General features: G+C 43.5%; 3 protein-coding genes across 3 annotated transcripts; all 3 read left to right on the plus strand.

The window, feature by feature from the left end:
• Window positions 1-1,785: 1,785 nt before the first annotated feature.
• On the plus strand, window positions 1,786-2,244 carry N7462_001177 (major facilitator superfamily domain-containing protein; the record flags this gene model as incomplete). Its single annotated transcript, XM_057072903.1, has 1 exon — window positions 1,786-2,244. One exon carries the CDS (start codon window positions 1,786-1,788, stop codon window positions 2,242-2,244), a length of 459 nt encoding a protein of 152 aa, XP_056936544.1.
• A 1,119-nt stretch (window positions 2,245-3,363) lies between these two features.
• On the plus strand, window positions 3,364-5,107 carry N7462_001178 (cytochrome P450; the record flags this gene model as incomplete). Its single annotated transcript, XM_057072904.1, has 4 exons — window positions 3,364-3,622; window positions 3,672-4,213; window positions 4,278-4,608; window positions 4,683-5,107. 4 exons carry the CDS (start codon window positions 3,364-3,366, stop codon window positions 5,105-5,107), a joined length of 1,557 nt encoding a protein of 518 aa, XP_056936545.1.
• A 5,318-nt stretch (window positions 5,108-10,425) lies between these two features.
• On the plus strand, window positions 10,426-10,651 carry N7462_001179 (uncharacterized protein; the record flags this gene model as incomplete). Its single annotated transcript, XM_057072905.1, is given in 2 exon segments — window positions 10,426-10,480; window positions 10,500-10,651. 2 exon segments carry the CDS (start codon window positions 10,426-10,428, stop codon window positions 10,649-10,651), a joined length of 207 nt encoding a protein of 68 aa, XP_056936546.1.
• Window positions 10,652-17,184: the final 6,533 nt, after the last annotated feature.

Raw genomic sequence — 17,184 nt, forward strand, 5'->3', positions numbered from 1 at the left:
TGCAGCCTCCGAGCTGCGACAGAAGGTGGCAAAAGGAGAATTGAAAGGGAATTAATAACAGAGAGGTCAAAGCTGTATTGACTTTATATGCTCAATCAATAAAATATATGGAACTGTCATATGATATTGCAACATGAAGCTATTCCCAACTTCACGCCTCAGGTGTCAGTTAGACACCTTATCGGTCAGGCTTCGTCATGACAGCCCTACTTCTCCCCAACATAGATGTACGACCTACAAGACCCTGAGGGTTCGGTGCCCTTCCATTAGGGATTCGTGAACCCCTCTTCTTTGTAGCCTTTGCTTACCTCTGTCATATAGGGGCCACGTCAGACCGCATGTTATAATGTGATCCATCGTCTTTGCTTGGTTATATGGGAAAAGTGTTGAAGCTTGTACATAAATTGAGGGCTATGGAGAGATCCATAACAGCAAGAAACAGTGTTTTGCTTTCCTTACTTAACGCTTATCTTCCTACCTAGTCGACAGGCTTTCTACCCTGTACAAGTAGTTATTCTCTAACAGGAACTATGGATAGCTTAGTAACCGATCAGCACCCAAGACACTTGATGGAAAGATTATTGATCATTTTAGATTATCGGTTTAAACTTAAGATAGATTCGCACACGCTAGAGAAGGCGGAATGATATAAAGATAGAGAATGTTGCAATGTTCTTTATGAGAAAAACCAAAGAATCAATGGGGATTTATTAATCGGATTCCGATTATCCTTACATATTATTTATAGGGGAATTGGAATGTAAGAAGTTTTTAAAGTATCTTTCCCTTTACCTTAGTCAATTAACTATAGACTCTATTCATAAGAAAAATTGAAGTTTATTCTAAGCTCAGGTTAATATATTCGCTTGGAATTATTAAGTATGATCTAGGTACTATTTCCTTTCTAGACTGAACTATAGATAAGGGTAGGAAACCTTTCTCCTATACCTATAAGTAACTACAATTCTGTCTTATATCTATTACTTAGTTAGAATAATAACTTATTATCCGCGAATACTTAAAAGCTTATATAAAGCGTAGATATTTTAATCTAAATAAAGAAATAAATTAAAGGGTAATACTAGAATGCTAGGAAATATATCATACTCCTCGAGGCAGAAAACGTAACGTGGGGACTGATGAGATGTTTCCTAAAGGCGACGAAGCTCTTAGGAGCCCTAGGAGCTCGATAAAAATATCCAGGAATAATATAGCCGCTCTAAGCAGCAGAAGGAGCTTTGAGAATATAAAATTGGTAATCAGAGGAGTTATGGGTGTGGCTGGTTTATGTAAGGAAGTCGGGGGGCGGGACAAGGGAGACTTTGACCTAGTACTGCAGCCCGTGTTATTACTTCGAAAAAGATTCTGACACATCGATATCCGGACAGCATCAAAAACGACCGCATTGTGCTTTCAACAGGTGTGCTTAGCGGCGCCCTCCTCTTTAGTTCCCTCTCCTCGTATCTTCATATTCTCTTAATACAATTTTCCTTCTTTTCTCTTAAAACCTCTTCGCCCATCACTACTGTCAAGTAACGTGCAATCCAATGCACAATGACTATCTCATCTTTAGAAGGGCAGGAAACTGCATCACATCATTCCAAAATCCCACCATCTAGGCATGGTGATGGTAAGCAACTCACAAAATATCCTGCAAAAGCTGGAGGTCCTTTGAATGCGTTCACTAGCTCAGACAGATTCAGGTGTATCTTCTGCACAGGCTGCGAAACATGACTATGTCTACATTGCCGATGGATATCACTTGATTCAGCAGATCGTCTTCATATGACGGTGTGTTCATCTATGTTCACCAATCAGTTGGGCCTATGCAACAGCCTCACGACGCTCGAAGTTATCGGAGAGTCCTTTGATGTCACTCAGCCTGGTAAACGCTCGTGGACAACCTCTCTTTACGGCTTGACTCTGGGCATATTCCTCTTGGTCGGAGGACGTTTGAGTGACGAGTTTGGTAACAAGACAATCTTCATCATCGGTATGGGCTGGCTTGTCTTGACCAGCATGATGACAGGAGTCTCTGCATACTCCAAATACCCCATCTACGTCCCTGCTCGTGTCCTGCAGGGTTTTGGTCCCGCCTTGACTGTGTCTAATGCGCTCGCTATCATGGAAAAATGCCTCTCCCAGGGCCCAAGAAATATGGGGCTCGCATGGGTTGCTGCATTAGCCCCTGTCGGTGCGATGGCAGGTCTCCTCTTTGGGCCTCTCTTCGCCATGGCTTGGTGACCATGGATCTTTTGGAACCAGAGTTTGGGGGTAGCCTTTCTCTTCGTCTTCTCTATCGTTGCAATTCCAAACACGCCTTTCGAAGGCGAAGAAATTCAGCGACGAACGATTAGTGAAATTTAGGACGATCTTGTCCTCCTAGGAGGTGCAAGCGGTGTGACAGCTCTGGTTCTGTTCTGTGCAACTTCGCTTTGAACCAGAGCATTGTCACTACATGGGATGAACCTCTCAACTACATATGCCTGGTCTTCAGTTTTTTTTTTCTGTAAGCATTCCTTCCCATCGAACTTCGCTTAGCCCGCTATTTAATCCTACCTGTCGCCGTCCTTACTTCTGACATCGCTTTCGTCTTTGGCTGTATAGCAGCGGGCTGGTCCACATTTGGCATCTGGGTAAGTACTGCGGTGGGGAAATGGCCAACACTAGGGAGATCTCTGATTGGAGGATATCTTTCCTAGTACACATTCTTTACAGGATATAGCTTCGCATCTCCGATAGGGACAGAATCAACTTTTCACACTCTCCTCGCTTCATCTGCTTCTGCTTTCCCTATTGGGAGGATTTCTCTATCGTGGTGTGTGGGGGTTGTTGGTCTGTTCGCCGACCTATCTCATCCTACCTGCGTTTTTAGGCTTGCCATAGTAGAGCGCACTGGTTCACTACTTAGCGAGTTTAACCCTACCCAAATTTGAATTTTTTTACTAGAAATATATATCTAGAAAGATAGTAGTGTGGTATGTAGTGTAACAGATATATATATTTGATGTTGGGGTAGTGAAAGCGGGGATCGGGAAATGCTTTTGAACCCCTATGTATATTGAGATTTTCTAACGAGATATAAATTTATGACATACGGACGAAACTAACGGTCGAGGCCCGGTTCGGTACATAGACTAATGCAAGTCATGGTGCCTTGCATTCTCCATGGACGTGTATGTGAAACACGTCGAGGTTACATTACATCTGCAGTCAGCATCGCTTAGTTTTTCTTATCAAATTTAGATAGCATTGCAAACTTATCACGCTAATAGCGCAATGTCCTTGTTCGGAAGGACAAATAGAGACAGCCGATTTCCCTTCAGCAGACAAGAGGAGGAAGTTTGACGACAAATAGTCATCATGGCTCTAATTCAGGACTCTCTGGCGACCATTGGGGATGCAATACAGCACCCAATCAGCTTGTTCCTGACGGCTATTGCCGTTCAGCTTGTCTATCTCATTGTCTTAGGCCTCTATCGTCTCTACTTACACCCTCTGAGCAAATTTCCCGGCCCAAAGCTGGCGGCTTTGACTTACTGGTACCAGACATACTTTGATCTCCTCAAGGCTCCTGGTGGGCAGTTTATGTTTCAATACCGCAGGCTCCATGAGCAATATGGTGAGATGGGGCGACCAAAAACGCAGGTATAATGGCTCACGAGACGCAGGGCCAATCATCCGCATTAGTCCAAATGAGGTTCACATCCAGGACTCGAGCTTCTTCGACGAAATGTTCTCCCAAACCCTGCACTGGGATAAGCCTGACCATCTGCAGTACCGCTTCAACAATGAGACAGGGACGTTCCCGACTCCTAAGCACGAGATTCACCGACGTCGCCGTGCAGCAGTGAACCCCTTCTTCTCAAAACAGAGGATCGCAGACGTATCCTGGATCATGCAGGAGCAATTAAACACGCTCTGTGCTCGAATTCGCAATGAATACCAGGGAACAGACCAGATCTTGCGTTTAGATTGGATGTGGGGTTGTATCACTTCCGATAGTATCGTTCGCTACTGCTTCGATCAGAGCTACGGGTTTCTGGATGCTCCGGATTTCAAGTCCGCCTTTATGCAGGCGATGGTCAATCTTTTTGACGGCATCCATCTCGTTACCCAGTTCCCATTTGTGGTGACCATCCTCAATGCGCTCCCAGAGCATCTGCTGGCTCTGATCCAGCCAGGGATGAAATATGTCCATGACTTCAACCATGTGAGCACTCTACTTCATGTCATTAGTCTCTTCCCATTCAAGGCAGCCAACCTGATCTATGTAGGAAATGAAATGCCAGATTATAGGCGTCCTGGCCGACAAGAAAAACGGGGGAAGCCCTAAGCGCACGGTCTTCCACGCGCTGCTGGAGTCAGATCTGCCCCCTGAAGAGCTATCTCCGATACGTCTCCAGCACGAAGCTATCAGCGTGGTAGGGGCAGGCATTGAGACAACCAAGTGGGCCCTGTCTGTTGGCAGCTTTCACATCATCAACAATCCTGTGCTCTACCAACGCCTGCGGGAGGAGCTCGAGGCAGCGATTCCCGACCCTCAGAACATCCCTCCATTGAAAGAGTTGGAGCGGCTCCCTTATTTAACCAGCTGTATCCAAGAATGTATGCTCCGCTCCGCTATCGCCTTTGCTTTCTTTTATGAGGCTTGGTTTTTAACATTTGGATGGAAATCCCAGCAATTCGCATGTCCTATGGAACAGCCCAGCGGAGTCCTCGTGTCTCTCAGGCCTTCGACCTGCCCTACAAGTCGTATATAATTCCCCGCGGGTCCATCGTCAGCATGGATAATTATGCCATTTCTCACGATGAGACCATCTTCTCAGATTCGTACGAGTTCCAGCCCGAGCGCTGGATGGGAGACCCGGTCGCTCCTGACGGCAAGAAGCTGGTCCGGTATCTGGTGTCATTTGGCAAGGGCACTCGATCATGTCTGGGCATCAACCTGGCTTATGCGGAGATGTATATTGCCATGGCGAATATCTACCGGAACTTCGAGTTCGAACTGTTTCAGACGGACCGCACGGATGTTGACTGTTTCAAGGAGATGTTCGTTCCTCGTCCGAAGCCAGGGACCTTGGGGGTGCGAGCGAAAGTCAAGTAGATGGTAGTTAGGGAGATACCCTGGGAAACTCAAGTTATGTCATCTTGTTTTCAGAGATCTCTGATGAGTGAGTAAAACGAAATTTTTGTGGGTAAAAGACCTGCCTCCGTCGATAGAATCTCTCGAGAATGAGAAGCCACTAAATATAGCGAGGACCCACATATTCCACTCTGCGTCTCATGCTGATAATAATGCCCGTCTGCTTACTAGTGTTTTATACGTAGTATCCCGGGTAGACTCAGAACTTAGCGCTCTAACATGCTAGTCAGCGAGGCAGAAGATATTCAAACTGTCAATATAGTAGAATACTGTATAGGCTAGGAAAGCTAGGATCTAATGGACATATAATGTTAAATCTGATGATATCCAACTCTCTCTATATATACGCGGTGAATATTGAAGATCTCCTACTTTGGTAAGTAGCGTGTTTCAAAGCTAAGTTCCGAATGCACCTAGAATACTATATAAAATAAATAGGAAATCCAGTATCCCTATAAGAAGCTAACATAAAAAGAGATATATAGATCTCGGTAGTATAATATGGCTTTCCTTCTTGACAGTATCCCCTCCGGTGATAGTGGAGCATATATGTCGCAGGATATTATTAGGGCTGAGGGATATCAATAGAAGTAACAGATATGCGGTGTAGCATGGAAATCTATGTCTACTGAACAAGGAGTTTCCCACTGAGTGCTCAGCTCGAGGTGTGTAAAGTAAATATTTCGGTACCAGGAACAAATGACATGGTGAAATAAAAGTAAATCTTGCCTGTCAACAACAATAAAAGAGGCACTGTGGAGGCTCCCTGCCCCCAGGTCGGTGTATTCTTTAGGCTTCATCGACTATAACATTGTATTGGAACTTTCCTTGCCTTAAATAACTAAATTTGCAACTCTTGTGTGGTTTCAGTGAGTTTATTTACCACGGATTAGCTGCAGTGAGCTCTCAGGTCTATTAGCCCCTATTCAGGATGATTAAACTGGACCAGAATACGAGGGAAACCCTGAAAAAACTTAAATACTTAAAGATGCTCGTAGGATAGGAGGCGATAACAAGGCCGTTGATGTGGATGCGAAAGATAAAAGTGGCGTAGGTATGTTACGGGAAATGAAAGGCCTTTTTATTAAGTAGGTGGCTTTGAGAGGTTGATTTTATTGATTGACAGAGGCCGCCGGGCCTGCTAGTGAGATGAGTTTAGAATTGAACCTTTCTCACGATTAGCAAGATATAGGGAAAGTGATTATTCCAGTGTTAAGGTTGTCCCATAGATATTGGAACAAAGTATTGTTTTTCTGGATCAATACCTGGCAAGATCCATTCACTCTCATTGACAACGGGGCCTCACAAATAATAGGACGAAACAGAGCCATAGTCAGCCTGGGCATGTTCAGTGCTCTTTAGTTCTCGTGATGGCCTGTTTCTGCTCTCTTTGGGGGACAGCCAGACGATGAATTTGCTGAGAAATGGGACATATATGCCGCAGCAGCTGGAGGGGATCATTCTGGTTGATTGCCGGATCCCATCCGACGATGCCTGCTCAATAGACAAGCATGATCAAGATTGTGAGATCATGGTGCGCTCGATAACACCTAGCTTGGGAATGCCCAACTTGAGAATATTGCGTCAATTCATCCTCTTGCTATCGATAGAGGCAATATGCGCAACAGTCGCGCTCGCGTATTTTCTTCGTTCTTTTTTCAAGATCGGCAATACGGGAGTCGTGAACCGTGATACACTCCTTCATAGCAAACAATCATACGTCTTTTTTCCAAAAAATTTTCAGAAATAACGACTCTGTTGATTAAGCTGTGAAAAGATCAGTTATACTTGATTGGGCCCTGAGTGGTACACTCATACCGGTATTGACAGAAATTGTTTCTGGACGGGATTCCATCAATGCAGCCTTTATACCGGCATATAAACGCAGCCATGAGGAACATCAAGAAACAAAGAATTAATGCATTTTGAAAAGCTTTTCTGCTTGTCTCAATACTCCACCAACCAGGGCTACCCGGCGGACTTTTAGGAGAACCGCTGCACTCAGAAATATATTTCGCCATCGTAAGAAACTCAAAATTCTGACATTAAGATTTTGGAAGAAATTGGAAATAAATCAGGAGAAAGTAGCCATCCAATCCCACAATACTTGAGTCTTTTTAATTGTCTTCAGATATGGATGGAGTAGATCTCGTCTCAGGAAATATTGCTGATGGCCGCGTCATCTACGCGTCACTGAGGCGTCACTAACAAAGACTAGTACAATTACAATGTGGAACTCAATCAAGGACAAGGAGTAAACAAGAGTAGCTCACCAAGAATGATCAATCACTGAGATAGATTGGGAGTTGTGTGCCTTCGGTTCTCGGATCATTGAAATAACAACTTCTAGCTTGTAGATTGTCTTGATTTTTGACCGTGTTATCACTTATTCATACTAGAAAGGTATGGACAATGCGGAAACAAGACTGTTCACCGTTAGCTTTCATCTCAGAGCACTTTATTGATTGCCTTAGTCGATGTATCATACCGTATTGTCATCTTCGCTACTTGAAACCAATGAGTACTCACTCAATGTTAGAAAGTCAGCTATTTCGGTGAGTTTAGTCCAGATCAAAATTAGCCATTTGATTGGTTTTTTGTTTTCTGGATGACCTCCTTGAAATATATTCGCATTGATAAAAGAAATCGCCTGCCTTCTCATATAATACCTAAGCATTGGATTTATCGGCACAAGACCGCAGCTGAGCCTGCAGACGCATTATAATCATCAATGATGCTCACAATAGTCCCATAAGTTCCCCCAACCGTCAAAAATGTACTAGCCACGATAAAGAAGCCGTGCCACGCCATCATCATAGTCCATCCTGTAGACCCGCGCACTTTGCGCTAACTCCTGTTATCATATAGTACATGCCTGCCATAGGACAGAAGCAAAGGGGAATAGCGAGCAACGCACCTATAAGAGAAACGAGATCGCCAAAGACAGGAATAGCGCTGGCAATAATATAAGCAATCATAGCAACGCCAATCGTGAAGCTTAGCCAGATTGTCCAATGCTTCATCATTTTGCATTGAGATGTTTTGAGCCGCGAAGAACGTGAACAAAGATATACTTCGCTGGTAGCTGGAGCAGCGGAAATAGTTAGAGTCATTGGTTACTTTACTTGTATCTCTGGAAAATTGGAAGACTCATCTGGACAAAGAGCAATGTACTAATGAGCAAACCGGGCAACGCGAAGCTTTGGCTTAATTCTTTCACTGTGAGACCGGCGGATCCAAGTGCTGGAGATGACACATAGAGCCTACAGTAGTAGTAGAAGACGATGCCAAAAGCTATATAAAAGCGGTCATGATAGTTTAGCAGACAGTTAGTGATCTGGTTTAGTATCGAGGATCCCTCATCTCAGAGGCTATCGAGAAGAATGCGGGTGTGCCGGCATATGCTAACATGATCGAGGACACCGCATTCGCAGCCTCACTGAATGACAGGTTATTTACAACGATGTAGTCGGATACCTAAATGCCTGTTTGGACTGCATCCACAGGGCGGTTTAAAAATCCAGACTGCAACTGCCACAATACGGACTACCTACCAGTTGGATCCAGGAAACGGAAAGTATAAAGAGGTCTTACTAGAAGTGAGAATGCAGGTCAAAGCAACCCAGGCAAGTCAAAAGATACGACCGAATGTCTGGATGCTGTCAAGGACGCAGGTCAAGACGGCGGCGACGGCAACGTAGACAGCGGCATAGGTAGCGTGGGAAGAGACAGCATTCAGACCTATGGAAATGCTTAACATTCCAGATGCGGTGACAAAGGTCCACCCTACCGCATTTTAGCGAAACCAAATTGCCTCCCATTAAGATGAAATTACGAAGAACAATCGCAATTCCTAGGCAACGTCTGCAAATCGACCGAGCAGCAGTCTGCTAACGTCTTCAATAGCATAGACTTCACGGTGCCGTAGCTTGAAAACACCGATAATATAGTTTGACCACGACGTAATAACAGCAGCGACAAATTAGCAGACGATACCGGGAACTATTCCTAGGGTATCGAATAACGCTGGGATTGAAAGGACACCGAGACCGATCTTTGTTCTCAACATCAAGACAATTGTGCCCAGCCATCCCACCTATTTCATGAATCTACATGTCAGTCCATTAAATGAACCTCAGAGCGTAAAGAACAAAACACCTCCATTGAGGTAATTAGGGCCCTCTTCGGTGATCTCGCCATACACAGCATCATGAGAGTATGGAGGCCTCGAGATTTGATGTCGGAAGCCGGGCCCGGCGAGTGGGGCAGAGTCTGCTCTTCGGTTGGCGTTTCCGCGGATGAGGCATCCGAAGAGACTTGCTCTCTAGCGGCATGGTTACCAAAAGATTCCCACCTCAGTGGAAAGTTTCGGAGGTGAAATGTTCGAAAATTTACGACTTCTATATGTAGTGCGTTTCCAACTTCTAGCAAGATTGTGCCCTTCAACTACAATTCCTGGGTTGCTGCAATCCAGAATGTTGCTGCTCTCAAATCAACATGTTTCAAACATTTTCCTCAATCTTTCGCTCCATCAATGTCAACGGTTTTTGCATTCCTTGGAGAGCATCTTAATGCTGTACTCAACCGAGAATAATCAAAAAGTATCGAGGGATCTACACCAACCACACCGTAGTAGCATGGTTTCCAAAAACGATGACACCACGTTGTTGATGCCTTCCTCACACACAACCAATGCGGCGGTCAAGGTAGTAATGTTTTCGCATAGTGGCGTGGCGACGGGTGTGATTCTGGTTATGAAACATAGCGGGGGGAGAGGGTCGTCGGGATGGTAGGCGCCACCGAAGTGACGGCATTCCGGAAGGCGTTGGCCATGATGAGCCTGTTTTGCAAGTGAAACATATTCCCAAGAAAAATACCATATACTTCGGGACTGGCAAACAGGTTGAATAGCATATTCGCCTTGCTCTCCTTCTCGTACCCACCCAAATTGAAAACATCACAACCGTACGGTCGCGACTAGTTCAGCTTGAGAAGGACACAATTGCCTCTTTGCGCACCCTCTATCCACAGGTGAACTTTCGCCTCATCGTAGGATCAGATACACCGGAAATTTATTCCGTGTTGCAGACATCTGGGTTCGGCAAACGCGATTTTCTGCTGCACACCGTCTACTGCTCCGTTGTTCCCATTCAGTTACCTGGCCTCATTTCCACAGTCTCGTTTCATCTCGGCCATCGATTCCTAAAAGCCACATATGAGAGAGATTGATACGGAAATACTCTTGAGTGGAGGGAGCACAATTTTTGTTGACTCGAAAGATGTTTATTAATACGAATCAGGGGAGCCTATCAGTGCAAATGTCACCTCGGAGCAGTTGATCAAATTAGGTGAGGTCCTCAACCTGGACGATACACAGGGGCTATTTCCCACCAGCAATGTTATTTCAAGTGTGTGAGTATGAGCATCATGGATTTGTCCATCAGTAGGCTATTGCTGGAGATTGCAAAGAAATCAAGTCCTGGGGAGCTGGTGAAGGGATTTTGAAAACTACCGAGGTACCCCATAATAGAAAATCCATCAAAAAAAAGACCTACCAGAGCCACAAATTATCTGAGTATTATTCGCAAGTCCCGCCTGAGTTGTAAACGATATTACGTATATCGGTAGCCACTGCATATTTACTTGCAGGATATATATGTGACTTGCATTGAAAATAGCGTAATGCGAACCAAGAGAAGGGTTCTTATCATAGTATAGTATCAAAACGACACGGTCTCGAAATGCCACGACCCCCGCAGTGGACCTCAAAGAACTTCCGCTCTCCACAGCCGCTTTGGGTCAAATTGGGAGGTATTGCTTTGACAGAGGGTCGGGCTGAAGGACCCACCTAGCGTTCGTAGTTCTTCACGGCCGATGATAGATATAGGTGGTCGACCAGATGCCACCACCAAGCTGCAATACACCGGTCAAGAGGAATATGATGATAGTCACAGAACCGAAAAAATCCTGGTGGTCCTGGCGGAGATCTTGAAGTCCATATGTTCAATACCAAGCACATGGACTTTGATCTTGCTCTTTTCCTGCCACTTTCCATATGACCAAAAAGTCCAACATCGTCAATCTGCATCTTTGCAGCCATTTCTTCAAAAAAAAACCGCCGATCGCAATGAAGCGGATAGAAAATCCATCAATTTTGCCCTGATATCTGAATGCCTGCCTGCCCGGTAGGCCAATCCCCTCGTGAATTATCAGTATGAGTGGTCTGGTCAAGTCACTTGTCTGACTCTATAAAAAGTGCATTCAAATATGTCGCGGGGGAGCAACGAGTAGTTGTCAGATCTGGGTGATCTTATCCTAGTATTGGAGAGGTCGGACTCGGGAAGACTGTTGAGGGCATTGACCTTTGCTTTCTTCACGACGGGAAGTCGTAAACGGTCACTACATCTGACTCAATCAAAACAAACGGTTGCCTATTACCGCCGTATACAATTTTAAGGCATAACCTACATCCGAGTGGCTTAATAGCCTACCATGTGATTAGCATATCGAGATCTCGCCGAACAGCTGGACTACCGATACGTTTCAGAATCTTGTATATCGTCAATGTAAGCGAATATCGAAATATCCGACTGTACCTAGCATCTCCAGGCGGAGAAGTCTTCCCCTGCTTCGCTTTTTTCTGTATTGAAATGCTCTTAAAGGCGCAAAAATTTGGGATTGTTCCCCCGACTTGTAGCATGACTTGTCTTTATTAATAGTGAAGAACATCGTAGCCAACTAATGAGGTTCTAATATCACGGAGAGCTGACCAGGGACATGCATGAATAACCTTATATCTTTCTCTTCATGTCTTAGAGCACTGGAAGTAGATCGGTAGAAAATCTTTGATAGATTCTTCACGTCGACCAATACCCATAGTCAGATGGCGCCCTTTAAGTAAGTCCCTCTTTCGGTCTATACCACTTGGACTTTCGATGATGGTGAACGTGTTCCAGTTGGATTGCTATAGCTAGTCAACGAGCTGATTTTGCTCGAGCAAGAAATTCCTACGCTTGAAAATAGTCGCTCAGGATTTATCTGTGAGGTTTGGTCGCTGTTACCTAGCATTGGTGGATTTGATTCGACGGAGAGCGTTTGCCACAGGCAGTATATATGACGATTTTCCAGCTTTCGGAAGGCTGCTCAGTTGTAGGTTATACAATAAGACAGACAGAAGGCGTATCTATAATGATCGCAAAGTAGTTTGATAATGTAGTTGGTAAAATGCCGTTAAATTATTTGCCTGAGCACCTATACTTTTCTATGGAACTAGCGATCTTCATGCCCTTTCAAATCCTGTAACTTGTTTGATCACCTAGCACCCACTCCTACGTCACTTTGACTGACTTTTAAGCGAACGCCCCAAAGCTACTACCTCGTCACCTTGACTACCACAATGAATCCTCACCATAAGCCTATCAGCTGCTATCCATGTATTAATGTGATTGATATTACACAACCAGGTGTGCTATTCTTTTCAGATCCTGCGACTGGAGACCAATAGAATTTGTCCACGTATACAAGTATGCACACTGCAGGTATACCTCCACCAGCTGCGCTATTTTCCACCTATGAACAGACCTCAGTGAGCAGACACTAAGCATCTCATAGAGTAGGGTGCTTTCCGTGTGTTTGTCTGTAAGAACTTTTCTTACGTTTCAGGAGCAATCCAGCTGCTAGGGCCGGCCGATTCACATTGATTGATTAGGTAATTTACGTATAGAATTTTCTACTTGCACTGTTAAGTTATAATTCTGGGTTGAGGTACAAGTGTGATAATCATTTCTAACTACGCGAGTAGGTGCAGCTATGTCTAGTCACAGTAGGGGTGGGGCCTAATTTTCCTGCTTCTCAGAATTATTTATCTTATGTAGTCTTTATAGGGTAGCTAGGCCTAGCTAGAAGTAGAGAGGGCCACAGACGAACTAGTATTAGAGTTAGCTAATATACTAAAACTCCTAGAGCCTACATTTAATCAATCAAGTAAAGATTTTCCCCTTCGATCTAATTATCTGTACGGAAGATATAGCTCGCCTACTATTATAGCGCTAACTTGATATTGCTAACCAAATTTCTAGATTACTCCCATTGAGCTTGTCTATCGCCTTGATTGGAAGATAAAGTGTCCTGGTATCTGCTACCTAGTATAAAACAAGGTTTAACGCATTGATCACGTATATTATATACATCAAAAGTAGAGCGCTAGAACGCTATTCTATAGAACAAGACTATTTTACACTAGGCGCACTCGAGTAACTATTCCTTTGAATTAATAGCGTCAAATTAGCGCGTGTGTAACAACTAGCGTTATGATATATCTAAAAGCGAGTCCATTCTGGGAGTTCCTTATATGCAAGATGCTAAAAGGAAGCCTCTAAGTTTTTGATAATTCTTGATAACGGCTTCGCATTTATAAGAATCTTCGAAATGTCAACTGATCCAAGTTAGTAACTATATAAATTTAGGTTATACTCTACGACCAACTTTTGGGCTTGTCGTTGGTATAGATCCAAAGGCCTTTCGCTTAGGCCGGCTCCTTATCAGACCTTCTTTGAAAATTTTACAATATAATATTACCGTTTTAGTACTGACATTAAGCTGGTTCTACTTATTTTCGATATAGTTGGAGTTTAGATAGAAAGGAAGACTCTATACCATAGGTAGCAATCAGGGGTATATAGTGTCCCCAGAAACAAAAACAATTTATCTTCGCTCTCTTTTTCGACTACTATACCCAATAACTACGCCTTGACAATCAAAAATACTTACTCTTTATCAAAGTTCATTGGAATTGAACGATGAAAGCTCCTTTTTAATCCTTTGTTGTATGTTTCTAATTTCTTCCTCCTATTACTATATCCGAGAAAGTAGAGCGGGCCACTTAGTTTTCTTTATATTTATCATCTTTAATATTTAGTTCCGGTGAAATCATGTGCCAAATAGGGCATTAGAGTCTCTGTAAAGAGAGGAAGGAAGCTAAGCTCTAATAAAAAGAACGGGGAAGAATAAAACTAAAGATACAGGGGATCATAGATCCTGGCTGGAAACAGGATCAAATAAAAGGGCTAGCACTTAATCTCCTATTGTTCTGATTAAGAATATAAGCTTCTCTTTATAATATACATCCTAATCAGCTCCTTTTCTAGATAGCGAAACTATTTTGCAAAATTTAAACCCTGTACATCCAATCCTCGCTGAAAGAACCACAATACATTGCAAACCAGAGATGCAATGTGTTCCAGGGATATACAAACCAGTTCTTCTCTGAGCCTTTATCTATAAGATACTGCAATCGAGTCAATATTTGAATCATGGCAACACACAAGACCAGAAAATTAGGGGAAATAGAGTGACGCACACTTCCACAACTGCTATCGTGTACTGTTTTATCAATGGCCTGGTGGAGTTTCTTGTCATAATTTCGTTCACTGCTTGATTTGACCTCGACTGAAACGGCTTGATAGAGCATGATAGGCCTTATGAGTCGGATGACCATATCGACCTCGCTATTTCAAGACGTTAAACTCAAATTCCATTTTTGGGACTCGAAAGGGAATTTTTTCATACCTCTCAATTATCTGAATAGTAGATGTATATAGCCGACCAGAATTCGGTCCAAGGATATAAAAGAAATTAGGAAATCCATGCATTGCGACTGTTTTAAATGTCGCTTTGTGGCCATATTCCTTCCAGTGCTGTTCTCGTGTCTTGCCCTGACGCCCTTGTACATTCACATCGTACTGGGTGAGAGAAAAGCCGTTGGCTAGGACCTAAATTGAGATTGTCAGTTTTTCCCCATGGTAGGTCGTAAAGAAAACATAACGCATACGATGATATCGATAGGAACTTCTTGACCCGACTTTGTGAGGATGGAGCTTTTCGTGATTTCTATAATAGGATCATCCTTCAAGCACATATTTTTCTTGGAGAGAGTTGCAAGATATCCACGATCAAAAATTCGTCTCTAATAAGAATCCAAATCAGCTTTATTTTACCCCGGTCACAATTTACTTAGACTCTGTACCTTGCACCCAAATTCAAATGAAGGAATCAATAAGTTCCAATAGGATTCTGTTTTACATTTTAGCTTTTGAAATTTCAATGCCAGCCTTGCAAAAAAATAAAACCTACCAGGCGCCGACTTTTGGACATAATCTCGGCTCTTCATCTCAATAGACGCGCGTCCCAGCTTTCCAATTCCATTCTTCTGAAACCGGAACCACATCAATTCCATATAAAGGAAAAGAATGAAACGAATGAGATAAAGCAAAAGAGGAAATCGATTAAAACGATCTCTCCACTCTTGAGATATTTTATGATTTTTAGCCTCGACGAAGTGGTGTTGAGACTGATTGGCATCGTCAGTTAAGACATCACTTCGGAATCTCAAGGAATTGAACTGACCCTCATGAATTGCGTGACAGATTTGGTTTTGTCAAGAATTGCGGGAACTAGCTGTGCAGCCGATGCTGTTTTTCATTTAAGTTTAACTTCGAAAGATAATTTGGAGGCCAACACTCTACCTCCATTCCCAATCACTGCCACATTTTTATTTGCAAGATCCGTGTTAGGATTCCATCTCGCAGTGTGAATGATCTCTCCCTGAAAGCATTCAACTCCAGGAACTTTTAATTCTTGCGGATTTACCAGACCACCAACCGCCGAAATCAGAATCTCACACTCCTGGGTGAAAGTCTGCTTTGTTTCGAGACATTGCAACGTGACTACCCATTTCTGGGCTTTCTCTTGCCAAGTAGCATTGGTCCATTCCATCCTTCCAGTGAAATGCTGGTCTATCCTATACTTTTTGACAATGGTAGACAAGTACTTCAAAATTTCCCTTTGAGGTGGAAACATTTGGGTGAAATCAGAGCACGGTTCAAAGGAAAAACTGTAGCAAAATCCAGGGATATCCACGGCACATCCAGGATCTGGAATTTGAAATTCAGCGGATATTATTCTTCACACTTTAGAAAAATACTCACATGTGTTGGCGAGCCAAGTTCCTCCTAATCCTACCTGGCGATCGTAAATGCAAAACTCCCTCATATCATATACTTTAATAAGTTGACACGCCATTGCAATCCCTGATACCCCACCGCCAATAATGATGACCCGAGGTTCAGGCCAACTTGGAAAACCCATGGTAATTTGATGGAAAGAAGAAATTGTGAATGCTCACAGCTATATTTCAATGAGTTCCAAAGGTGAAGAGTTATTTCAGGCATAAAACGGAAGGTTAAATCACACGAGAGATATTTGATATGTAAGTTCAAATAAATATGCTAATATTTGTGTACGCTAGGGATCCCAGTGCCCGTTTCAGCCGAACAGTGCAGAGTTTAACAAATACCAAGGCTTCTAAGTCATGAACTGCCCAATCGCCCAGGCCGATAAACATCGGAGCTAAACACCGCTATTCTGTTTCTATCTTGGCTCCTCTGGTTACGAATACGTCACGGCTCCACGTGGCTGTCAATAGTGGAACTAGCTGAGGTTAGCGTTTTGAAAATGGCCGGAAATTAACCAATCACATGTTTATTTAGGTAGAAGCAGCTCTTTTTATTATCCTCCGTCCCTTATTTTTCTTTAATTTTCTGCAGGGCGTTCACAGCCACGGAAAATACCGAGATCTCGGATAGCAGGCGCCGATGAACACCTTTCCTAGCGCGCTGTCAGAAGCCGTTCAGCCAGCCTTTTTTATCTGCCGTAGCTCCCCAAAGAAGCTAGCCTCAGAGGTATGACAGCCGGTGAAAGCCGCATACCCAGCTATGTATTTTCTATCGCCTCTTTTTACCCTGCATGATGCCCTTTTTTGGTTTTCTATGGATACTTTCAAGCCACAAAAAATTTTTCGACTCTCGGCTTTGCCGAAGAACTCCTACGTCGGCAGCTTCCAGTATACGTCTCAGCCAGCCCGTGATTTCCATAACCACCCAAAGAAGCTAGCCTAAACAGTACAAAAGTCGGTGAAAAGCAAATTATACATTATGGTTATTCAACATTGGAATAATACACTCCAGACGCATAGTATAAAC

The sequence above is a fragment of the Penicillium macrosclerotiorum genome (assembly GCF_028827735.1).
Source record: "Penicillium macrosclerotiorum strain IBT 26536 chromosome Unknown utg000002l_segment0_segment0, whole genome shotgun sequence".
NCBI classification, from domain to species: Eukaryota; Fungi; Ascomycota; class Eurotiomycetes; order Eurotiales; family Aspergillaceae; genus Penicillium; species Penicillium macrosclerotiorum.